Source organism: Labeo rohita, chromosome 22 (assembly GCF_022985175.1).
Source record: "Labeo rohita strain BAU-BD-2019 chromosome 22, IGBB_LRoh.1.0, whole genome shotgun sequence".
Classification (NCBI taxonomy): Eukaryota; Metazoa; Chordata; class Actinopteri; order Cypriniformes; family Cyprinidae; genus Labeo; species Labeo rohita.
In genome coordinates, this window is record NC_066890.1 from 58,955,020 (window position 1) to 58,982,244 (window position 27,225).

At 35.3% G+C, this 27,225-nt stretch overlaps 1 protein-coding gene across 1 annotated transcript in view; it reads right to left on the reverse strand.

Moving 5' to 3' along the window:
* Positions 1–27,225, reverse strand: part of ptprsa (protein tyrosine phosphatase receptor type Sa) — a 246,800-nt gene that overhangs the window by 63,318 nt on the left and 156,257 nt on the right. Inside the window, exons 7-10 of the mRNA XM_051094491.1 lie at positions 25,553–25,741; positions 16,016–16,033; positions 7,578–7,747; positions 7,403–7,418 (exon numbers count right to left, since the gene is read on the reverse strand). Of these exons, the coding sequence (XP_050950448.1) occupies positions 7,403–7,418; positions 7,578–7,747; positions 16,016–16,033; positions 25,553–25,741 (393 nt within the window). The remainder of the gene's footprint in view (positions 1–7,402; positions 7,419–7,577; positions 7,748–16,015; positions 16,034–25,552; positions 25,742–27,225) is intronic.

Genomic DNA, 27,225 nt, shown 5'->3' on the forward strand with positions numbered 1-27,225 from the left:
ACTGAAACATCTTTGGATGGATTTTGGGATTGACCTTTTACCAGAAGGATGTATGCAATTTTAACACTTAGCCAGAGCTAGACACTAGGTGTTAGGTGTATGTTTATACATCTACTGTGGGTAGTTATCTTGCAAGGTTTTGGAACAGTGCAACAGACTTACAATGTAAAATTTCGAATTGCGCCAAACTTTATAGTTTGGTTTCCCCAAGAATCGTCAAGGCTACTGCCTTATTGATGTTGGTGGATGTCAAATCACAATGAAACAGGAAGTAGGGTGGTGCTAGGTGTGTCCTAAGATGGCGGGTGGTGAGGGGGTCATGCCTCATTTACATTTGGCAGGAGGAGAAAGGAAAGACAGAGGGACAGCAATGGGTGCTGGGGCTAATACAAAAAAGAAACCAAAACAAAACAACCCCACAAAGACACAACGAGGACAGGAACAACAGGTAGAGACAGGGCACAAGGCAGAACAAGACCTAGGCTGCAAGACAGCAGACGGGGGCCGGACAGACTTGTAGGACAAAATGGTGGACACACATGTGGGACAGAGACAGAAGGAAAATAACACGGGGAGTGAGAGGTGGGGACTGGGGCAGAGAGGAGACTGTAACTCTGGGCCAACTGGAGTAAAAGCACGTTGGTTTGACTTCTCACACAATGGGGCTTGAAATACATGATTAACTCTCACCATCTTCTCGGACACAGCAGTCAAAGAGCATAAGGTCTTAAAATTGTAGTTAAACACCACTGAAAGTTTAACGAGTTTAAATCTAGTTTGAATGTTGGCGGCAACATTTAGAATTTTAAAAACGTTTTGAAAATAAACATTACTAAACACTTTTAAATTTAGAAAGACCATTATAGTCAAGGCAACAGGCTCAATAGTTACATTCTAAATTCTGTCTGTGCCTTACAGCAATAATTAAACATGAATATATTCACAGTTTCAGAGAGCCAGTGTGATGGATGACCTCGGTTGGTGTCCAGTGAATGAAAGTCATATTATATCTCAGTCCATTTCATAATCACAAGATCAAGTTAACTTTATTTCATTAGTTTATAAATTTATAGTATTTATAATATATTTAACAGTGTATTAATGCATTTATATATTTTATTAATGATTTTTTTCTTTTTATAAGTTTAAATAGTAATTTATTTTTAGGATATTTCCAGGTTCAAGTGAAGTTAAGCTCTATCCATAGCATTTGGATGCATAATGATGATTTCCATTAAAAAAGTAGTAAATTTTTTAATATTACTTTAAAAAAAAAATGTGGCTAAACTTAAAATAGTGTGCATTTTTAATTCCATAACTGCAATTGTTTTCATTACTAACCAACATTACGCCACAAATGCAACAGAGCTACATTTGTGCTGAACCTGGATCAGTCCTTTAATTAAGGAAAAATACTTCTAGAAAACAAAAACAACATTAAAATAAACAATGACATACTGAAACGCACCCCACCCCCATATAAATGCATATTGAACAAATGTTCAACATAGGTGAAAGGGCAGCCCACGTATCACAATGTGCATGCATGACCGTGATTGCAGGAATGACGTCAACAGAACGGCACCAAACTATCAACCAGGCCTACAGCTACAGTCAACACATATTTGAGGCATGCAACCCTCCCCAAATGCAACATTTTAGGGAATCCACACAATTGAAATGTTGAAATTGGTGAATTCGACACAGCACACACAGATAATCGCAGTGCAGGTGTGTTTTAACAATGACAGAACACAGTGCAACGTGACAGTGACAAGACGAGTGTGATTCTTCTAGTGTGGATTAATGATGGAAAGGCCCAGACGTAATTTGCTAATGCATATGCATTTCCTGCACTGATTTTTAGGGCTTTAAATATGGTAAAATATATTAAGTAAGCCAATGTATTAATGCTACATGAGTTCTGCTGGCACATATTGCGTGTGGGCCTGAAAATGGGTGATGCAACATTTGGCCGTTCTTAAACGAAGAGGCTGGAAACTGAAGTTCGATTTCCTAGGGTCAAATTCGGTTGCTAAGGTAGTTGAGCGAATGAGGGCTGCAACCTTTCACCTTGTGAATTATTTATCCTATTGTTGCACGCTCAGTCTGCACTCAATCTGAATGTTCCCGTTTATAATCAAAAGTCAGACTCAGTCGGGCCATTTTCTAATTGGAACAACCATTTGAAAAGACCGTGAGGAGTCTGGGAACTTCAAAGTCACAGGCAACAAAGCATAAACTGCAGCAAAAAGGGGAATCTAATGTTTTCAGATGCATGTCGACATTTACGGCTGGCGCTATCGATGCATCGGCCTTTAAAATGCCATTGCGTGAAGCCATTCTAGGCTTTATCTAGGTCCTGACACATGGTCCTATAGCTCAAACCCTGACGTTTGATGTGCGATGGTGCTCTCTGCTGTGATATTCAGAGAAATATAGAGCAGTCCAATTGGACGGACACGCTCCTCATTCACTACGACCAGGAGCCCAGCAGGCCGAGAGCGATCTCTTTGAGGTCCAGAGACGAAATCCCATTTCAAGCCCAATGTGGAGAGAAAGACAACTCAAGGGGTCTTGCAACGGACAGAGAAAGACAAAATCAAAAGGCCAAAGAGTGCCTCACTCCTTGTGCTTCCTGACTAGGAAGAATCGAAGGCGGACATTCGCGGCCATTTTGGCGAGACAGTCTGTCCAGCCCCAAAATGAAGGTAGGAAGGGAAGCCAAAATAATGCGCAGCCTTTAATGTCACCTTGAAGCTGAGATTACACCCTGTTTGATGTCCAAAACCCGCAATAATCCATTTTGCTTGAAGGTAGCGAGGCCATTTGCATGCAGACGGCAGGGGTTCCCTATATTAACACACACACCTCTGCCGCTGCGATGCAAAGCAGCCTCAGTTGGGGTTCGGACCAGTTCTAGTAACAGAAAATGGAGCATTTGTCAAACACTACCTCCTGATTGTCTGGTCAATGCATGAGCAGCGTTCAGTGAAAATCTGAGGCTGAACTGGATTTTAGATTTGGCACCAAAACCTGCCCCTTTACGTCATTCTTTCGCCTTCTTTTTTATACAAGTAGAGGGTGTGATCTAGCTTGCACTTCTATTTGTACACCGAAACAGCATGCAAGGACATGCAACACGACCCAAAGTGCTGGCAGTGGGGTTCACATGCATCTTCATGCGCATACACCGAACATACTCATAGCATTCAGCATGGCATTCGGTACAGATCAGTCTTCCAGCATCTCGGAGTGGATCTGTGAAGTCTCGCATTCCTCGTCTCGGGGACTAATTACTATTAATAATGCCCTGAAAGCATTCTGGGATCTTGAATCCTTAACATTTTGGCATTATGCGCAGTTGAATGGCAGAATGGTTAAGAGCTTCATTGTCAGGCGGCAACAATGAAAGATTAGCGACTTCATTGGAACAAGAAGAATCATAATTTCTGTTATTAAATCAGCGCGAAATAGAAGAGAACTAGATAAGTCAAGGCTCAGAGGGGGATTTCGCCATACGGAGGCAATTAACTTCCGTGCCTGAGGTAGACGCCTAACAAGAAGATCTAGTCAAAAAACGAAAAGAATGGCTAGCAATTTTGCAGCATTACAACAAAAACTGCATTTTGGGAAAAAAATGCAATTCTGATCCGTTTTCCTAGTGGTTAAAGGCTAACACATTCTAGCTTCCAAATAGCTACAGCATGTTATCCACTAGCATTGCTACAACATTTCTTTGATGTTTAAAATGTATTTTATTTCTAACCGCTCTGATTAACGTGCAGCTAGGGAAAGCTAATATGCTCATTCTGTTACACTATCTACATGCTAGGCTGCAGTAACAAGCTATCAGGGTAAAGGGGGCACAGATATCACAGTGGGAACAGCCGGATATGAAAAATAAAGCTCTGTCAATAAATGCCAGACCCTGAGAGACAGAGTAGCGGCAAAGCACACTTCATTATTTATACCCTCAATTCATGTGGCGTAGCCCCCCTCCCAACAACAGTGTGTCTGTAAAAACTGAATAATTCAGAGAGCCATTTAGTCTCAGACATCACGAGATAGCCGGCAACACGTTAGCATTAGCCAAGTGAGGCAGAGGCTCTTGTTCTATGTCATTATCCCTGACAGACAGACAAACGGCCATCTGAAACACCACTACACTGGGGAGAGCGACGAGATATCAGTCCACAGTTAGCCATCCGCACGATTGGACAAACTTGTCCAACTAAATGCGATCTTTCCGCCTGATTTATAGTTCTACAGCTACAAAAAACACAACTAATGAACTGCAACTGCCAAAGAAAGGTAAAAAAAAAATAATCACAGGGATGTTTACCGCATTTGGAGGCATGATATTTAATTCTATCTGCAACACGCAACCACAAGTGTAGGTACAATATTACAAAAGAAATTAAAAACGGATTTAAAACTGTTTGTCTTGTTTTGTCTAAAACAAGACAAAGTTTCTGAAAACCTCTCAAAAGGTGTGGACTAGCATCAAAATGGTAAATATTACAGCTCTGTGTGCAACATGTAAAGCTAAATTACCTACAAGCCAATAGGCCGACGGGACCCCAATATGCATTTGAAACAGGCGTGCAATTACTGCGCTGAGCTGCATTAGCGAAGGATTAACATAAAGAGACTCAAAAACAAAGCACCCGCTTTTTGTTCTGGTCCAATTTGGGGGGTTTAATACGGCACGTTGCGGTGATGTAAGAAGCGCTTCAGATGTACGCCGGCAACGAGGACTCGAGTGGATGATAAATCCTGATTTGATTGAGCCTGCAGACTGCGAAAGGGCAAGAGGCAGTCAGTCATCACGAGGAAATATCACTAGCTTGTTGCGGCTGTGAAATAAAGCCTGCTTTCTTGGGGGAGGGGGGGCATGAAGTGCGGAGATCATTATATCTGCCAATGATCCATGTGGCACAAAAAACTAATTAGCAGAAGTGAATTCGCAAGCTTTTGTGTGCAAGAACGCCTTTGTAATTGAGAAGATGGCGGGAAAACTGTCTGTAGAAACAGCTTACAAGAGACGACAGTGCACAGAAACACAAACCACATCTAACAAACCAGAAACTAGAACAGAAAGGGAGTCGAAAATGAACAAAACTAAGGGTGCACATCACACGAACACCACAACACAAGGAACGGGCTAAATGAGTCGCCAACAAAGGCTCAAACTGTCGTTCTGGACAAAAACAAAGAAAATAATAAACCTCACGAGAACACAGGAATGCAACAAAGCACGACAGCCAAAGGAATCGCGTCTCGAGGCATGCAAGCGCAGTTACATTCTCCCATCATGCATCAGGCCGTGGTTTGCTTTCAATGCAAGATTTTCATGACAGCATAAGCAGTTTCTTTGGGCAAAAGCAATACTGAAGGATGCAAACGAGAAAAGGCCCCACAATGCAAACTTAAAACGTAAAAAGGAAAACGAACCCGAATCAGCGGGTTAGTTACGGCTAGTTTATGCAATTAAATCAAATTTCCCAGAATTTAAAAGTTATTTAGCAGCTTAATTTTAAACTCCGAATTGCCAATGATCCTTCTAATAGATCAGTCAAGGTTAAGGTTTTAATACATGTTGATTTTGCGTTTTTAATGTGGGTTAAAAAAAGTGAAAAAAGAAAAAACACACCAACCTTCTCGAAGCTCTGAGGGATGTAAAGGGGTTGATGCAGAACACAATGACATGAGGAGAAGAGAAAAATAGGGGAAACACAGAGAGAGTAAAAAAGGCCACCTCAAGGCTTTTAGCTGCTACATTTCTCTGACTGATGTCGCCTGATTACTTCTTGCGTGACACGCGACATGTCTGCTGCGTTAACCCGCTTTGACCCAAACAGTTTGATTCACCCCAGTGGTTGTTCGTTCGGCCACTGGAGTCAATTCAAGCAAGTTATACAATGCAAAATTACAAGGTCTTTAGCCACCTGAAGAGCTGCTGCTGCGGCTTTAATTACAGAAACCAAACAAAGACACAAAAACAGAAATCAATGAAACAACCCAAAGTACAAACCAAATCAAACCGACCGTACAAATAAAAGCCACATAATTAGCATTAAAGTTAGCAGCTACAATCAAGGCGACCGATTCTAAAAGCACCGTGCCATTATGCGACACGTAAATGCGGTTTTGCTCGTATAAATGGGCGGGTTGTTTCCTCTATCGTAGCTGCTAATTTCAAGTACTTTTAACTCTAGAACAGAAAACATTTGATTGTACTCAATGATTAAGCTTTGAAAACAAAACAAAAGGAGACGGGATACTGTCTTAATGCAGTGCGCGCATAATCAGGGAGAAATTAGCATACCTATGTTGAATTAATTATCGCTGCAGTAATTTGAATGGATTTCGGAAATCTCCAGTCGGCCAATTACCTAAATGTCACTAGACATCAGATCAAATGTTACTGAACATCTAACACTGTTTAAGGTCTTATAAAATTATATGAATAAAAACTAGCAATAACTCACATAAGTTCATAGTTTTACACCGACTATACCATGGTTAAGAGGCGTTATAAGGTATAACATACCTAAAGTACTCTTACCGTGGTAAAGTGACTGTAAAAGTAAGGCCTCTTGTGGCTCTTTTCTTTACTAAACAGGCGAACACACCAACAGACAGTCATTTATGATAACCACAATTAAAGATTGTTTGTTTTTATGGCCGCAGCTATGCATTTTATAATTGTATATAATCATTCTGTCATCATTTACTCAACCTCATGTTGATCCAAACCTTTATTTGTTCTTCTGTAGAACACAAAAGATGACATTTTTTGTCCATTCAATGAAAGTAAATGAATTCTGATGTTGAAATATTATTCATTTGTATTCTACCGAAGAACAAAATTCAGACAGGTCTGAGTCGACATGAGTACATGACAGAATTTTCGTTGAGATGCATCCTTTCTAGTGGGAGAACAATAACAACGATAATAATGAAAAGACAACTCTCTGACCCATTTTATAATGACCGGTGAATAATTTATCCGGAACAAAGTTATTTGGTACACAGCGGGTAAAACCCATCCCATACGCTGTCTTTTTAATATGTATTAAATAAATAATACATGCGCAAAATGCATCTGCCTCGATTTATTAAAGTCATCAACCTAGAGATTCAACTCCTCTTAAGGTTAGCGGCATGAGTCGTCTGTGCTAATGTAATGCCTTAAAACAGTCTCAGACGTTCCATTATAATAATAACCATTGAACCAAGACAGATCGTTAATTATTCAGATTCAGCAATTACTTGTTAGAATTTGAATTAATGCAACATGCATATTGTTTACCTTGCAACAATTTACCTTTTTACCTTTTTGGAGATTAGCATTTTGATTGGTTTAGTGCATCGGCCAATCAAAATCAAGACTTACCATCATCCTCTTCAACCTGAAAACTTGATTAGACAACATACCTGTACAACCCAAGTTTCCGCCCGTCAAAGAGAAGACTGAAAATTACCCATTAGGTATCGAACACAAGCATATTTTTTACTGCAATATGTGCTTTAGTGTACTCTGTTAGTTTATCTACAACAGGTCATGTGACCAGTCGTGCATCTCTAATTGGTTGTTTTCGATGGGCTCCACAGCCAGGTTGCTCCCTACCTCGCACATACAGGTTGGCAGGGGAAGAGTATCGGACGCCTTCCACGTTAGACGCCACACACTCGTACTTCCCCTGGTCGGTTTCCTCAGTGTTTTCTATCTGCAGAGCACCTGGGAGAGGGAAAAAAAAATCCACCCCAAAGAAAGGGATGAAAGACAGAGAGAAAAAAAGACAGAGAGAGGGAGAAGACGGCAAACTATTAGAGGTTCGAAAGTAACAAGACTGTCAGAAACCATTTTATTTTGTATGTTTGGTGCAGCATCGTATCCTCATGAATTGCTTAAAGGCCTTTCCTGTTTGAAAGCCAACTTCGCCTTTTAACGCTAACTCGGTGTGTTGAATCTGAGAAGCTCCACACTCAAGGCAAGAAAAATTAGACTGATCTAAATATGTCTGAACGCATCCTGTCAAACGCAAACGGAAAAAGAACTAGCAGCAATGTTATGGTGTTCGCAGGAGTGCTGGATCGCATCAATCAGTGTGCCGGGAAGTATCAGGGTGTGGAGTCGAAGGAGATAAACCACTGTCGGTCCCAACGGGAGGGAAGTTGGTGAGGGTCAAGAGTGAGCTGTGAGGCGAACATCCATTAGTTCATGTTGAAATATGCTGCACAGGGCTGAAGCTTAGCACAACACTTAAATCCCACGGCATGAATTATTTCTTTCGGTCCCCCAAGAGCTGTAGTAATACTCATGTCAGTGTATACTGCAGGACTGGGAATGGCTATTGGCCCTACATGATAAACACTAGATATTCGTTCATATTATGCCCCAGGGTTGGGTTGCAACCAAGGTTATTGCCATGTATGCCAAAACACATGCAGTTTGAGAAGTTTGGGATCTATTAAAACTTTATGTTAGGCTCCACTTAGCATACAAATTCTTATTCAGAAAAAGCCAAGGTGCAACTTCACCATGAATTCACCTAGAATAACCTTAAGACATACTAAAGGTGGTTACTCCTTACCATTTGGTTACTCAGATGGTAAGGACTAAGGTTAAGGGCTATAGAGGTTAAGGTAGTCTCAGCCTCAGACGTCATGCTTACAGAACATTGGCTAAACGTCTGATGCATATGGTACACTTGGAATCACTTCAGGAGTTTCAAAGTCGTCATCGGATTGGTTAAATTATACAGGATTTCCGGGAGACGTTTGTGTCGTGTTCTTTAACCTTCCACTTGGAAACAAGGTGGAATGTTAACGTCAAACTCCCTCATTGAATAAAAAAGCTGTCGTTTTTACAACAGTAACAATGAGCGCTTATCAGTATCAATTAAACTCTGGATTTTCAAAAGTATGTGAAATATTTAAATTCCGCGGTATAGAATCTTTAAAATATGTCCAAGAGTTTTAGACACCGGTCTGTTATTGTGGTGACATTTCCACACCCCTAAACATGACGTGCCACAAAACGAAATGTGATCGGATGCTTTACCTGTCAGTAAAATGGCCTCTTCGGCAGGTCTTGGCCATTCAAGGTGGACAAAGTTTCGGGAGACTAGGGTTAAGGTTACAGGGTTTGAAAAAAGGGTAGGGTTTAATGAGTAGCAGAAGAATGTCAGCCAGCGTTTTGATAGTGAGAGGAAAAGTGACATGATGTGTGGCCAAGTATGGTGTCCCATACTCAGAACCCATCAATTTTTTCTGCCGCGCCTGGGGAGCAGTTGGGAGTTTGGTGCCTTGCTCAAGGGACCTCAGTTGTGGGTATTGAGGGTGGAAGAGAACGCTGGTCATTCACTCCCCCCACCTCTACAATCTCTGCTGATACAGAGACTCGAACCACAACCTTTGGGTGACTTCTGGGTTACTCTCTAACCAATAGGTTAATTTTTTGAGGGCATTAAACATACTTTCCTGTGGTTCCCAGTCTGCTGCTGATGCATTTACAACTATAGAGTTCCAACCTGAGCAACTACGAATGAGAGGACTAGGAATGCTAACGGATAGCTTTCTTCTGGATCCAACAACCTTTCCATTACCACTGGTGCTTTACCCACTAAGCCGTCCCACCCCAACTCTTCTTTATCTGTCTTTGAGTATGCTACCACTGCATTTCGACAGGTAGCATCAATGCATGTGTCTCTCCTGGAGAGACTTTCATTCTGGCTGAACGAAGACATCAACCTTCGGCTGCCGCCACATGCGGCGGCGGGACATCAACAGCAGGGACTCACGCTGCGGTTTAAGCGCACAGTCTGCATCCTGTGGAACATTCTGAGTGCCAACGAGATTCTGGCTTCTGGGTCGATGACTCACACCTGCTCGCGGCGGATCAACAGCATGATGGGATCAGGGAGTTTAGAGGCGTGGCAGGGAGAGACAGAAATGGAAGGTGGTTTCTAAAGTGTGTGCGCGCTCATACACGGATCGTTTGATGTGCACATTGGCGCAGCGGGCGGCCGGGCGACAGCAGGTGGGCTTGGAGAGCATTCTAAAGTCTCCTCAGGTGCGCAGCCGAAAGGAAACCGCTCGCGCGCAACCTGTGCTACGTGACGCCGACGGAAAATCTGGTGGAAATCTCCACCAGGCGTTCGGCCTCCTTCTCCCGTCAATTCTGGAGTCTCCGACTGCAGAAAACAGGCACGAATTTTAATGTTATTGGAGCAGAGGCTGATAAATAAACCATGCCACAGTGGTGTGCCAAGCTCTCGGGAAGTTCTGAATTCTCCCCGTCTTTCTTTCTCGCCTTTGCTGGGGTTGTATCTCTTGTGATGCCCTTTTCTTGAACAGTTAGTTAATGATTGAGTAATGTCATTAGGAAATCTTAGCAAGGAACATAGCATGTCCAAATTCATTAAACACAAATTAATTCCCAGCGGCTCCAAAGCAAGCAAATTTTCTCAGGCTCCTTCCTGCCTGAACCGGACTATTTTGGGTGCTCCTGCTTGCTATTCAGCCGCTTGACGATTCCCCACTGACTTCATTACATATTTGCAGCTGTGTATTTTCCCCCATCACTGTTTCCGCTTGGGTTCGGATAAGCTTACTGAGAATCTATAATCTGGGAAGGGAATGAGAGTGTTCCTACACTCTTTCTCTTTACTGTTCATTGATACAGAAGAAAAGTTAACATGAACCTTATTAAGGTTTCTGCAAACTTGCTTTTCTCCCAAATAGTCCCGAGCTAACTAAGCAAGAGGGGCATTTAACAACAACAACAACAACAAAACCATTCCCGACTATGTCGGAAAATGTCTTTGATCCCTCTCACTTTTCCCTCAAATCTCCCTTTCGCTCAGCCCGAGAATGTTTTCAATTATTATCTTTTATGTATAATTACATTTTGAATTTCCATTATCCATCCTGCCCGTGGCTTCTTTGAGGCTGCCGGTGTAGCCTTCCGTTAGCAGCAGCGCTAACGACAAAACAAGCTGTTATCTTACTTTAACCAATAGTGTCGAGCTCAAAGAGTCATAACGCCACACAATACCTTTTATGATAAAAGGCAAGTGGAAGTCATTTTCTGAATATCCGTGCCAAGACGCAACCAGCTAGCTGACATGAGCCCTCCAGCTATGAACTATTATCTGAAGCTGAACAATAACGAATACATTAGCGGATTCAAATGCCTTCCGAGTGTACTGTGTGTAAGCTGACTGATAATCAGGCCAATTTAGGGGGGTGGAAATCTACAGTTTGTTGGTGCATAATCAAATAAGTGTTTAATGAACAAACACACTGGTGACTGACATCTGTTCTGATTTTTGAGGAAATCTTTCAAGGCCTACTGATGACCAAGACTGTTGCTGATCACGCTATGCCAGCAAATCCAACTAGTCACGGATTGCAGAAAGCTCTTTTTGGGAATTCTCCACCGCTTTGGTGTCAACACGACCCGTGTCCTTTAAACTGGCCATTAAGTGTTTTTGTCACGAACAGCCGGAGTTGGCGCGCGCTTGTGACTGACGGACACGGGGTAACCGTTGACCTGTGACCGGTTCGGGCTTTAGTGATGGCCTCGGGAGATGAAGTCTTGTCATCTCCCGTCATCCATCCGATCCCGGATCATGGGGGAAAACAGGCTGGGCTGTCTGTTAAGTGGAGGCCGTGTCAGGAGGCAGCTCTGCTGGGGCGTGGAGCGTGGCAGCCAGGTGTGGAGTCGAGGTGAGCCGTGAACCGTGACCAGCGCTAGCATGCAGCTGTCTATTAGCGGCCGCGTGCACGTGGCGGCTCTCAGCATGCTTGATTAGGCTCAGTAACAGCTCTCAACCAAAAGAAACCTGACCATCTTTTGCACACACACTTTTTGCACCACCTACAGTCCCATTTGTGTAATTCAATTAGTGGGCGAAGGCAGGGCATGATTGATTTGTTTGTGGAATCGACCACATTCTTGTTTTGCTTTGTTTTGTTTTTTTTTGGATGGGTGAAGCTGATTAGAAGTGAGAGGTGAAGACTTGGGCTATTATCAGAATTTAGTATGAGTACTTTTTATGTTTAGAATATCCAAATGTCTGCTAGATTTGCACAGAGCAATAGATGATGAAATTTGCATTTAGTTGACCCGCCATTTTCCATTGCGACTAATAATTTAGCAACTTTCTCTTGCAACTTTTAGCAATTTTTTAAAATTGATCTGCTTTTTATTTAAACTGAATTAAATATGTCCAAATATCGGTTTCATTTTAACTTTATTTGCCAAAAATGTGTGTTTTGACTAATTTTTCAGTTAAATTGTCCAAAAATGTCTAAAACAAGATATATGACAACAGAAGCAACACCGGATAGGATATTAGAGGGATGTTTTTATAAATTGCACCTTTATCGGCAATTATGTTTATCTTTATGTATTTTTAAATATTTTTAACTGGGAATGACATTTTTAAAAAATGCTTTTTTTTTATTTAGACTAAAAATACCTTTTTAAATGTATTTTTTGAATAATATGCCAAACAATCTCAAATGAAACTGAATTAAATATGTCCAAATATCGGTTTAATTTTAACTGTAACTGCCAAAAATGTGTTTTGACTCATTTTTTCAGTTAAATTGTCTAAAAATCTTTAAAATAAGATATGTTACTACAGAAGCAACACTGCGTAGGATATTTACAAGGATGTTTTTATAAATTGCATCTTTATCTGCAATTATAAAATATATCTTTTTAATGTATTTTTAAATATTTTTAACTGACATTTTTTATTATTATTTTTTAATTTAGACTAAAAAAAAATAACAATAAATACATTTATAAATTTATTTTTTTGATTAATATGCCAAAAGTTAAAACAATCTCCAATGAAACTGAATTAAATGTCCAAATATCGGTTTTATTTTAACTATAACTGCCAAAAATATGTGTTTTTACTTATTTTAAATTGTCTAAAAATCTTTAAAATAAGATACATTACTACAGACACAACACCTCATAGGATATTTACAGGGATGTTTTTATAAATTGCACCTTTATCTGTAATTACATTGATCTTTGTAATGTATTTTTAGATATAATTTTAACTGGGAATTACATTTTTATTTCCATTTAATTTTTTTTTTATTTAGACCAATTTTTTTTTACTTTTATTTTTTGATTAATTTGCCAAAAGTTAAACAATCTCCAACAAAAATGAATTAAAGATGTCCAAATAATGGTTTTATTTCAGTGATAATGACTATACTACAAAAAAGTTTTTTTTTTTTTTTACTATTAAAAATATCTAAAAATTCCCCAAACAAGATAAAGTTACTACAGAATCAACAATGCATATAATTTTAAGGGATGCTTTTATAAATTCAACATACTTATAATCAATATATAATTTATGTAAGTCTAAATATCCTATACTTTTTATTCACATTTCATGTCAAACCTCTAACTTTATGCAAAAAGAAAGAAAACTGTGCAAAACATGTGACTTTAGCTTTAAAAAGCTGGTGTATACTGACTGTAGGGCTAGCGCGCTTGTGTACGGACACACACAAGGTCATTAAACGCGAGAGCGTCATCACGGGGGCGATACGTAATGCGATTGTTGTCAGCTTCCATCTGTTGGCCCTCAGCGCTCACATAAAGACGCCAATGACACGAGCGCGTTGGACGGCTCCGCATCGGGCCTCTCCGACTGTCAGACTGACCTGGCATGAGTTAAGATAACATTTACGCACACGCAAACACGAAACCGAGTCGCTAACCAATCAGAGCATGCCCGCTGTAATTTGGCTTCGCTTAGGAGCCTGAAAGCGCGGCGTAACTGTCCTGCTCCGGCACGTTTAGCCCGGGCTGGGCCTGAGTTTGCAGAAGCTGCCCTGGGCGAGAGCTCTGTCTTGGATCACTAATCCCATTATGCAAATGCTGCGTTATAAGTCACGTTCAGTTTAGCGAGCAGCAAAATGATTAATGCGGCACGTTTGTGCGTTATAAATATGCATGCTGGTGCGTGTAATCTAAGAAAGAGCTGTTACTAGCTGCTGTACTGATGTAGTAGCAAAAGTATTAATCTATCAAAAATAAGTTTTATTTTGATTTGAATATGAATTATTAAAGATATAAAAATGTAAATATTCATATTGCATACAAAATGCATTACAAAAATGTCATTTTTTCCTAGGATACATGGCAAAAAAAAAAAAAAAAAAAAATTAAAAAAAAAAAAAAAACATTACTATAATAGGTTAAATAAATTTTCTTCATAAACATGTTATATTGTACAATACTGTACAACTATATTATTATTACTATTATTATTATTATTATTATTATTCATTTATAGTATTTACAATTGTAATTATTGAATATTATTGTGTGTGTATATATATATATATATATATATATATATATATATGAACAAATTATTACTATTATTATTCATTTACAGTATTTAGAGTTTTAATTATTGTATATAAACCATTTTATACTATACTTTTTTTTTCCTATTTTATAATACATTATTAAATATTATTATATATTTATTTATATTTGGTGTACTAGGATACAGGGAAAAATAATTACAATTAAATAATATACATTTCTATAATTAAAAATGTATTTTATTATTAATAAAAATATATAAATAACATTTTATTTTATTATTATTATTATTATTATTATTATAATTATTAAATTTATTAAGTTTTATTATTTACTTTTTTTATAATATAAATGTATTTATTTAAATTTTATTATTATTATTATTATTATTATTATTATTACTGTATTATTAAATGTATTGATTAAGTTTTATTATTTATTTTTATTATATAAGTTTATTTAAATTTTATTATTATTATTATTTTTAATATAATAATTGCATTTTTACGTTTATTAGATATTGTTATTTATTTATACATAAATTTATTTATTTAAATTGTATTATTGTTATTATCATTGTATTATTACATTTATTTATTAGATTTTATTATTTATTTTTTATTATATGAATTTATTTATTTACATTTTATTTATTTATTAAAATTTATTTATTTTTATTTATGTAAATTATCTTGAATTTATTTGCTAAGTTTTATTATTTTTTATTTATTATTATATAAATGTATTTATTATGATTGACAATTACTTAAATGTGTGGTTTTTTTATATTTATTATTAACATTATTTACTGTTTCAATGATTGTGTATTATAGAAATTTAAATATATACATTTCTATTATTGTATATATTACGATTAAATTAAGTACATAAAACATATGTAGGTTCACTTGTGATCTAATGATACTACTGAATGTTAAATCTTTTATATATCATGATATCGCAAACTAACTCAACTCATTTAGACGAAAGTAAACGATCTCGATCAATGCACCCGAAAACATACAAAACTGACCAACATCTGAGCAAAAAAAAAAACACAATTTTTGACAAAATCAACATTTGAAACTCTTTGTTCACCCACAATATGAATGTGAAATCAAAAGTTTGATGCTCACCTACCTGCTCACTGTGGAAAAAGGCACTTTATTAAAGTTAGAAACATCACAAAGTCTCAAGATCTAATGAAATGAGCATGAATCTACATCAGGAGCGACTCCTCCGAACGTCAGCCCTGATATCACCTCCAAACCGCACGTCTGAGCCGGATAAAGCGCAGGTGAATTTGCTGAAGGTTTGCGTAGCGCCGGAGATGAGATCAGGACTGAAAGGAAAGCAGCGTCACGTTTAGCCAGCGTCCTCATTAGCGTGAATCGCGTGGCCCGAGCGCAAATGTCACAGACGGAGGTAAACAGCAACCCGACACCTGTCTGACTCCCAACACTGACATTAAACACACGTAAACACCAACACAAACACTCACACTGACACACTATGAAAGCTGGAGGAAGAAGAGGAAGAGGAGGAGGACAGCCGGTCCCCTTTGAGCTCGTCTGGAGTCATTAGTTAGTGGTTAGGTTAAGGTTAGTTGTGTTTATAGTGATGTCTTACCTCGGATGGGCGTACTCTCTGGAAAAAGACACAAAACGAAACACACATCAGTTTAGTCGACGGTTAAATGTCAGTTCAGGTTATGAGTTTGTCCTCATGTACTGGTTAGTTTAGTTTGAGATCAACAACATCATCATCACAGATTTAGTAAAGGTTAAAGACCTCACAGTGCTGGACGTGGAGCTTTACTAGTCCTTTACTAGTCTTTTTTACTTCCTAGATGCTTGAGAACAGCTGATTTAGCTGTAAACGTTAATGATGCTAAAGCGATTCGTTCTCTTTCCACAAGATTTATAAGATATTTAAAACGTTTTTTAACAATTATGACAATTTTAGCATTGTGTTTTATAGAGAAAGCTCATTTAAAAACTGTTTGGATTATTTAATAAAAGATATTAATATAAATAATAATATTAATCGTAAATTATAATAGCAATAACACAAATAATAATAATAGCTTAAATATAAAAAATGGTTAAAAATATATAAAAATAATACTATTAATTCATTTTTAGTTTTGTTTATTTTATTATTTGATGTTTTATTATTTAACACAGTTATTTAAATACATCTTCGAAAAATATAAAATATTTAATAATCTAAATTCTATAACTAATTTAAAAACACATATAAAGTATATATATAAAAATTCTATAAATAACAGAAAATGATATATTATACATTATATATAATATAATACATTATACATTACATGCATTATATGTTATATATAATGCATTATATTATACATTGAATATTATATAATGTATGTATATAATTCTATATTATAAACATACACTGTATAATACATTATAAATTATATATAATATATTACATATATTTTCTATAAACATTTTTTTATTTACCCATGACACGTCGCAAAAAAAATGAATGAATAAATAAATAAATAAATAAATAAATAAAATACATTTCTATAATAATTACTTAAATATATATTTAAAAATTTAATTAAAAGAAATGCATTATATTTCTATATTTTTTATTTCATTTTCCTAGGATATATCACAAAAAATGAATGAAAGAATGAATAAATAAATAAAGAAAATACATTTCCATAATAATTACTTAAATATATTTAAAAATGTATTAAAACACATTATATTTTTAAGATTTTTATTTAATTTTCCTAGAATACATTAAAAAAAAAATGAATGAGTAAATAAATAAATGAATTTATTTATTATCCATAATAATTACTTATATATATATATATATATATATAGAATTATTAAAAGAAATGCATTATTTCTCTATTTTTTATTTAATTTTCCTAGGATACATTGCAAAAAAATTAATCAATGAATAATAATAATAATAATAAAAAAAAAAAATCCATAATAATTACTTAAATATATTTAAAATGTAATAAAAAGAAATGCATTATATAATACATTTTAAAACAAATGTTTTATTTTTATTAATTTCATTTTTAAATATTTTAAATTTCTAAACTGCTATGTTTATCACGTTTATCCCCAAGCAGCTCAGGCTGGAGCTGTATGTGTATTTGTTGAGATCTCGAGTGTTGAAATGTTGTGTTTCTCTGAGCTCTTTGTCCAGCAGCAGCGTGAAGGTCATCGGTGAGCGTGAAGGATATTTTGCCTGCCTCTCCATCAGACTCATGTTAACTCCTCAAGTGTGTGTTTTACACTGTATTCCTGCGCAACAAACACACGCCAGGACTGGAAAAAACACAGTGCCTCCATCAAACTAAATAAATAAATCAATAAAAAAATAAATAGAGTGCAAATAAAAGAGCACTAATGACCCTCCCAAGAGCAATATATAATCTATATTAAAAACAATTATACAAATATATAATAATAAAATCATAAATTCTATAATAACATTTAATCTTAAATTAAATGAATGTATACATTTTTATACATTGTTTTATTTGTATTTTTAAATGCATTCTGCAATTTCTATACTACTTCTACTACTATATTAGTATATTACATACATTATTTATTGTTTAGTAAATAAATACAAAAATAATAATTAAAATACAAGAAAGAATTTAAATAAAATTAAAATGAATTACTAATTAATAAATACAGTACATTATAAAATATTTTATTATTGTACTTAATTATTTTTCTAGGCTGTACATCACAGAAAACAAATTATACTCTTCATAAATTAATAAATAATGACACACACATACAACATGAAAACACTTAATTACATTTAAACAAAATTAAAACCATTTGTTTTATTTGATTTTTTTAAGTTTGTTTCACAATTTTATAAAAAAATAATAATAATAATAATAATAATAATAATAATAATAATAATAATGTTACATAAATCATATATTAAATAAAATATAAAATACTAAAATTGAACAAAATCTTTATTAAAATCAATTATTAATTAATATAGTACATTATTATTTGTTATTATTTGCTTATCTATCTCTCTCTCTCTCTCGCTCTCTCTCTCTCTATATATATAAATTGTTAATTCATATAGTAAATTATTAAATATTTTATCATTTTGCTAGGCTGTACATAAAAAAAATTATATATAATATAAAAAAACATAAAAACACTTAATTACTCTGTAAGTTATACATTAAAAATCAATTATTAATAATAGAAATGACTTAAATACATCTAAATAGAATTAGAAAACCATTTATCGTTTTATTTGTATTTAAGTTCATTTATTAAGAAATAATAATAATAATAATAATAATAATAATAATAATTCATATTTTTTCATAAGTACTATAATAAAATAATTTTAAATGAAACTATGCATTTTAAAAATGTTTTTTTTGTACTTTACTATGCAATTTTTATAATAATATTATTAAGCTGCATTAATTATATAATAATAAGTAATGAATTAATAATTTAATATAAATGATAACTAAAATAAAATTAATCAACAATTTATATAGAATTTTTTTTTTTTTTTTTTTTTTTTTTTTGCCAGGATGTACATCAAAGAAAAAAATGATTTAAATGAAATGAAAAGAATTACTGTAATAACGCTGTGCCTGATTTACACCTGATATAAATCAGGTGTAAATAAGTGTTTTCATCTAGTATTTACACTATAATGATCCTCCTAATGGCCATAAAAACACAAATAAAGTGCATTTTGAGGCTCGATGTTGTCGTCGTTTTGACAAGCAGGCAAAATACGTCTAATCTGTAGTAGTTGGTGTGTATTATCTGAGTTGAGGGGGGATCGGGGAGCGTCAGTGTGTCGTTAGTATCGGGGCGTCGAGGCAGCAGAATTAGCTTGTTTTGTTCCCGCTAGAGACAAAGTCACGGTTAGGGTTTGGAAAGAACTGGTTAGCTCAGGTTAGGGTTAAAGGTTAAAGGTTAGAGGTTCACAAACACACAAAACGTCACAAATCGAGTCGCGACTGCAAAAACGTGTAGCCGTTCGCTCAAAGAAGCTTCCAGAAGCTTTTCTCAGGGAAGAAAAAGTGTTTTGTAAGGGGGCGTAAGACAATCTGGCCGCGTCTTCATCCATCTGCGCGGCTCAGAGCACGATCGGGATCCGCGCCACACGTTTAGGCCGAGCTGACCTTAAAAACGGCTCATCCAGGCACAGATGTCCCTTCAGGATCTGACGGACGGACACTGACAAATAACACGAAACTGTCTATATATTAAAAAGATTATTATAATCAAAACACAAGCAGAGATTAAACCAAAAGTTGAAATATGTACAGAAGGTCGTAAACGACCACCAAAATAATGTAAACCAACACTATAAAGTCATCAACACTGGAAGTGTACATTATTGAGCTTTTTTATTGACTTGTAAATAAAATAATAAAATATTATATCATTAAAATACTTATCAAACACTAACATAAGTGTATTCATTATTATTATAAATTGAATATTAAAATAATAATAATAATAATCATCATCATCATCATAATAGTAATAATAATAATACATGTATTAAATAAATTATACATTAAATAAAATACTAAAAAAAAAATCTAAATTTCATTAATTAAATCAATTATTAATTGATATAGTAGATTATTAAATGTTTTATTTTTATTGTATTATTTTGCTAGGCTGTACAAAGAAAAATAAATATGTATATTTATAATAATACTTAATTATTCATAAATTATAAAAATCAAATAATTAATAATATAAATTATATAAAATTTAATTTGTTTTATTTTTCTAAAAATTCTATAATAATAATAATGATAATAATAATAATTTAAATGAATATATATATATATATATATATATTTCTAATATATATAATACATTTGTAGTAACTGATTAAAAATTATATATATAAATATAATTAATACAATATTTAATATCATAAAAATATATTATTTAATCATAAAATACTAATCATATAATACATTTGACAAAATTGATGTGCTAAGATACGCTTCAATGTTTTTATTGACCTATAAATAAAAAATAAATATATAATTAAAATAGCAAATAAAATGTAACACAAATGTATTAATAATTATTATAAAATAAATATTTACATACATATCTATAATATATAATTAATATGAATATTAATACACGTTTTATTCTATAAATTTATACTAAACATTTTACAGTTATAACAATATTTGTATATATTTTTAAAATCGAATATATAATATAATAAAACTGTAATTATATAATAATTTTGACAAATATGTGCTTAAATATATAGTAACTTAATTTAAATATTTATTTAATAATAAAATTAAAGTTAACAATTAATTTAAATATATAACATTTATATTCATGTATATTTACGTATAATTTACATTTATATTAAAATATTTTACTTTCAATCAAATATTTAATATTTATAAAACGATAAAATAATGTGACAAATAATTTCTTAGATATATAACTTAAAAGAAAGTACATAGTTAATTGTATTAATATTTGATATTTGACATCTAACATAAAACATACACATTTATTACATATATTTACATTAAAATACATAATTTAAATTACTATATAAATTATATTAAAAAATATATAATAATATTTATTATAAATAAAACTTTAAACATTTTAAATAAAAACATATTATACATTGTTACAATAACAGTTTTTAAAAATGTAAATAATTAATTTGACGAATTAACTAAGGCTGTAAATGCACTACATTATTATTCTCAATAAAAACTTAGTTTTTTTTTTTTTTTTTTTACGTTTTCACAATTTCTGGAGTCATCAAACATGAAAACTGGCTCAACGTGTAGCTTCAACACTTCCAGTGCTGACAAACTCAACAAATTACCCAGAGATCTTCATGTTTTTTCCATTTATAAATCTAAAACTGACTCGCGGACCTAAAGAAGCTTCAATGAAATCACCATATCGCCCCTATAGAGCTCCAGCTCAGTGACTCTGAACTTCACAGTCAATCAGATGCACAGGAAGTGCAGAGCGCAGCAGGAAGTTGTGCGTTAATCTCTCGCGGGTCCAGCCTGAGCTAATTTCTTTACCTACAGCAGGAGCGGACGCATATATCAGACGGCCGAGGACCACCACGGCCGGCTTATTCAGATCTTGTTTTCACGTCAAGAAAAATGGCTCCGGGCCCCGCTTTGGAAACTAAAGAGATCAGTTTCTCTTCGGGACGGAGATACGAACAGGAACGCAGGAGGTTTGGCCGTGGTCGATGGTGACAGGCCTTTTTCTCATCAGCGTAAATCCCTCCAGGACGGAGGATCGAGCGCTGGCCTCCTACGGAAATATTCAGGCAATCGCTCAAAGAGATTTGAACGCACACGCGATCAACAACTGAGCTGAAATCAAATGCTTTTATTTTCTTAATGCACATCTTCATACTCAAAAACTCCTTAAACTAGTCTAAGCTGGACTTACAGACTAAATACAGCACAAAACCCACTTAAAACCAGCTGAACCTGAGGTCATTAAGGTCATTTATAAAATATGCATTAAATAGATAAAATTATATAAAATTTACATTAAATATTTTACATTGTAATTTAATATTTTAATTACATATCTATTTTTAAATTAAATATGAAAAAGTATGTACAATGCCTTTTACTAAAACTTACTTAAAGATATATTTTAATAATCACACAAAAATGTAGTAATAGTACTAAAAACAGCAAAATAAAACTATGGAAAAATATTAAAATATATCTTAATATATTTGTAATAATAATAATAATAATAATAAATAATAATATTAATAATAAAATAATAATAATAATAATAATAATAATAATAATTATATATATATATATATATGTATATAAAATTTTTATATGCAATATTTTATGTAACATATTTAAACTACAATAATTAGAATATAATAATATATAATAGAATATAATAGAATATAATATAATAAAATATAACTAAAAATTCTTACAGAACTATCATAATTAATATTAATTAGAAGATATTATTAGACAAATATATCTAATACATATTTACTTTAATTTAATTACAAATATATTTAATTATAGCATTAAAATGTAAACAAATGTACTATATTTAACAATAATACTACAAAGTATTATTCACTAAATAATAATAATAATAATAATAATAATAATAATAATAATAGTTATTATTATTATTATTATTATTATCATTCAAACAATTCCCTTATATTTGCCTTATATTTAGTATTAAATATATATTTTTCCTTTAAAAATATAAGTCTATATTATTTTGTGTCTTAATGTCTTACACTATTTTAAAATAATATTAAGTAATAATATTTACATAAATTCTCTCGTGCATACACTTCAACTTAAAATTATATTTCACTAATACTAAAACAATAATAATAATAATAATTATTATTGTTCAAATATTTGTCATATATTTAAAAGAATAACTTTAAATTTACTAATATTTTTACTTTATTTTATTAATTATTGAAGTAATAATAATAACATTATTCTTTTAAACAGATTATATAAATATTTCAATAATAATAATAATAATAATAATAATAATTATTATTATTATAGTTCAAATATTTATGTACTATATTTAAAAGAATAAATGTAACTTTATTTTACTAACATTATTAAAATAATAATAATAAAATTATTAATTTAAACAAATTATATAACTATTTGAATAATCATAATTATTATTAAAGTTAAAATATTTATGTAGTATATTTTATAAATATATTTTTTTATTTTATTTTAACTTGGTAATATACGGTGGCTAGCATCAATCAAGTATCGAATGCCACCCTTTTCACAATCTAATCGATTCCCTGAACAAAACCAGCTGCTGCCCTACATTACAGAAGTAGAATTCGCTTCTGAGCGCGTTTCATGTTGACTTCAGCTGTCAAGCACATGGAGTATGTTGGACGTTCAAAGGCGTCGCTCAGGTGATGTTTGCTTTCAGCTCTCCAGGAGCTCAGTCTGGGCCGTGAGGCTCCAAGGCCCCGGCGGTTCGTGCTCGGATGATAAATATGTTATTGTGACGGAGCCGAACGAGCTCTCGGTGGCACGCGGAGCGAGGGTGTGTCCGGCGGTCGACAGCGCGACCGCAAACGCTTGGCCGGAGCTTCTGAAACCCTAATCTGTTATTCTTCTGTTTTATAAGCTCCTGAATATTTGTGGCCGGCGAGAGCCGTGGCGAAGCCAGAGAGCCGATTCTCTGGAGAGCTCGAGAGCTGCATGTGAATGGAGAACACTGGTAAATCCGCACGCACGCGCGCTTTCTACAGTGTGTCATCCTCAAAAGCTTGAGAGAAACAGGGAAACGTTTCATGTTAGTGGGCGAGGAGAAGAAAAAAGAAATACGGAGGGTACAGACAGACGTTAAAGGGAAAGGAGAGGGTAGGACATGCATTTTAAAACCAAGTTAAAATGCCATCTGCTTCAGGGACACGAGGAAGCTAGCGCACTCGCTGAGACACTTACCAATCGCTTCTGGAAATGATAATAAACAGAAAAAGAAGCAGAAAGGAAGAACAAAACAGCACATTTTAGGCTCGGGTTCACAGCAGTCACACACACCCTGAAATCAATAGAGTTTAGTGGGGAAGATCCCTTTGTAGGATGTTAGATGGCTAGTCACACTGAACACAGAGTTTATGAGCACGTTTATTGATATTAGAGACTAGCTTAGATCGCACAGAACCAGTCAAGAACATCTCCAGGTTCATACAATGTAAACATTAACATGTTCTTGACCAGTTATCAAACTACGTTATGTATAGTTAGAATCAGGGTTATGTTTTATATATAGTGCGTGAAGACAGTCAAACTAATTGCCCTTGGCAAAACAATTATTGCCTTAAGAAATTCATTAACATGGTGAGGGATTTCGAAAACGTTGGCATATTTAATTACCAATTAGACGCACCAAATAAATACTACTAAAAGCATTTAGATAACTCACTAACACACAAATTGAATTAAGACCATGATTACAGCTAATTTGTACACGCTGTATGCTGTGCATACTGAATTTACTTTGTCTAATTAGTAGTATGTTAATTATCAAGGCTAGTCAATGTTGTGCATGCGGAATGCGGAAATGCCGCTAGAAACCTGCTTAGGTTGAAACGGAGACAAGACAAGACAACAGAGATTGTATGACCCACTCACACGCTGACAAAAACACAGACAGAGGGAGGACAGGTCGCAACTTTTAGCGCTGCTTCGATCCGTCAAACTGTAGGCTAATACACCCTATTCCCTAAATCCGTTAAATTTGTCTGATTAATCTGTACGTCTGTCAGCAGGGCAGAGAAATTAGCTTGCTAAATGAGCTATGAACGCTAACCTTGCGGCTAGTGACATCGCTAATGGAAGCTAAAAGGGTCGACTGTTTGGGTAAGGCCCAAAAGGCTGCACAATAATCTTGCTTCTTGTCCTCAACTCGAGAAGGCAAAGGCATTTGTGTTCCTGTACCACAGCCAACGGCGTTACGGAGGCCTGTGATACCCCCTCGGCGAGTCTGGGTCGTCCATTAACGCGGCGCAAAACAAAGTACTCGAGTCTAGCATAAGCGAGAGCAGATGTAGCCGCTCGCCGCCTAACCACTTTGCTACAATCTGAAACGGTTTTGAAAACGCCATGATGGATCCTGAGAAAGAGAACTCTGGGTAAGCGAGTTCAGGTCAAGGGTTGCCAGCCGAGTATCTGCAGCCCACAACAGCTCTGAAACAAATGCAACCCGATAGATTTTTCTTTTCTCTGTTGCTGACAAATCACTGACCCACAACGGTGGCCTTGGGGCGACTGGAGCGCTAGACTTAATGAGATATATAATTAGACTGTTTTACTGGGTCTTTCAATAAAGTTTCATTAGCCTAAACCAGACATTAATCATACGCTTGCCACAAAATCTGGACTAAGCTCCTCTGACACAGTTCATTAAAAGTCATTATCTTTCCATTTCAGCTTCCCTAGCAACTTATGGCGCTAACTCGGTGGGTGGTTGTTTTGGAAGAGCGCTGGGTACCTACAATCAGAAGCAGTGGGACGAGCAGAAGAATATTAGCAGAAAAAGCTTAAGGCGCATCCGTTTGTCTTACCCGATCTGAGCTGTTTGATTCGCCCGTTACTTGTGCTGGGGTCGATGGGAAGGAAGTCTTTGAACCAGGTGATTTCCGGGTCGGGGTTACCACTCGCGGCGCAAAGCATGGTAGCCGTGCGTGTGCGCTCCACCACCTTTAGCTGCGGGCCCATGTCGATGTTGGGGAAGCCAACAGGAAGCAGGTCCTCTGTAGGGAAGAACATAAAGAAGTTAAGTTACAGACAAGCAGTGAACCATTATATCCCAAAATTGTACTTGAAACAACAGAGAGTCTGACTTGTAACCCGAAGGTCGCAGGTTTGAGTCTCAGTACTGGCAGGAATTGTTGTGGGGGTGTGAATGACCAGTGCTCTCTTTTTTGGGCCTTCCAGCCTTTATTTTTTATTGGGGCGGGATCGGTAAAGGTCCTCATGCTGGGATTCGAACTCGGGACACCCATTGCGCAACGGCGCTGTATGTCGGCGCACTGCCAACAAGGCTTTCGGCACCGACAAACAGTGCTCTCTTCCAGCTTTAGTAACCATGACTGAGATGCCCTTGAGCAAGACACCAAACCCCCAATCACTCCCCGAGTGCCAGGTAGAGGTCTTCTCAGGTCCTAAAATCCGTACTCGACCGTATTGACCCAAATTGCCCCAAATTCGACATTTAGGTGATTTCTGAACCAGATTGGACCCAAACGTAAACAGCATTGACATATACAAAGCCTGCAGCTCTGCAGTCAGTCAGGAAAAATCCCGGCATCCTGCTGACTAATATGGCCACTGCTCCATTACTTTCATTTAATTATTTACTTATTTATTATTACTTAATATTTTGCCTGCTTGATGGATACATGTTGTTTCTGAGTTTGGCTCTCAATAATGACCAGTGAGAAAAAAAAAAATCAATGTGATAGTTTGCTAAAAATGTAACTGACAGCCTTATAAGTAATGGATTTGCTAGTGTTGTCTGCAACTACCTCATCTCCGGTGAAAGGCTTCTGCACACACAAAAAAACCCCTGCATGAGCAAAAGTGAGTGGTAGGCTACGCATCCAGGATAGAAAAATGGACCTTGGGACCTTGGGTTTAATTACCCAAGACCCGAAGCCACTAACACCAAACCGACCTGTGTCTGAGGGCCTCGTAGATGTTTTGGACCCGAACCTGCTTGGATCTCGGGTCGGACCTCTGGTTTTCGGATCCAAGTGGACCCGTAAAGACCTCTAGTGCCAGGTGCTACCCAGGTGTGTGTTCACCATTGTGTGTGTGCACTTGGACAGGTGAAATGTCATACTTGGCCGCACGTAACTTCTACTAGGCAAGTTTCTGGAAGAACCAACTTGGCCTGGAATGAGCAAGTAGGCCTTCTATTGGGGAAAACTCAGAGAAGTTTAGAGATGAACAGTGGATATGTCAATAACCTACTCGAAAGTTCCTACAAAGCAAGTTTCTGGAAGCACCAACTTGGCCTGGAATGAGCAAGTAGCCAAGTCGGGTTTGGCTAGGAGCCATTTCTCTTCAGGGACCCTTAAGGGGAAATGCTGAGGGATAATCAAACATTATCATAGCAAAGAGCACACTGAGCTGTTGCTCATACCGTCATACATATCATTCGAGTCCTACGGATCCAAGTCTACATCAGTAGCGACAGAGCCGTTTAATCGGGGCAAGCACTGGTGACATTTCA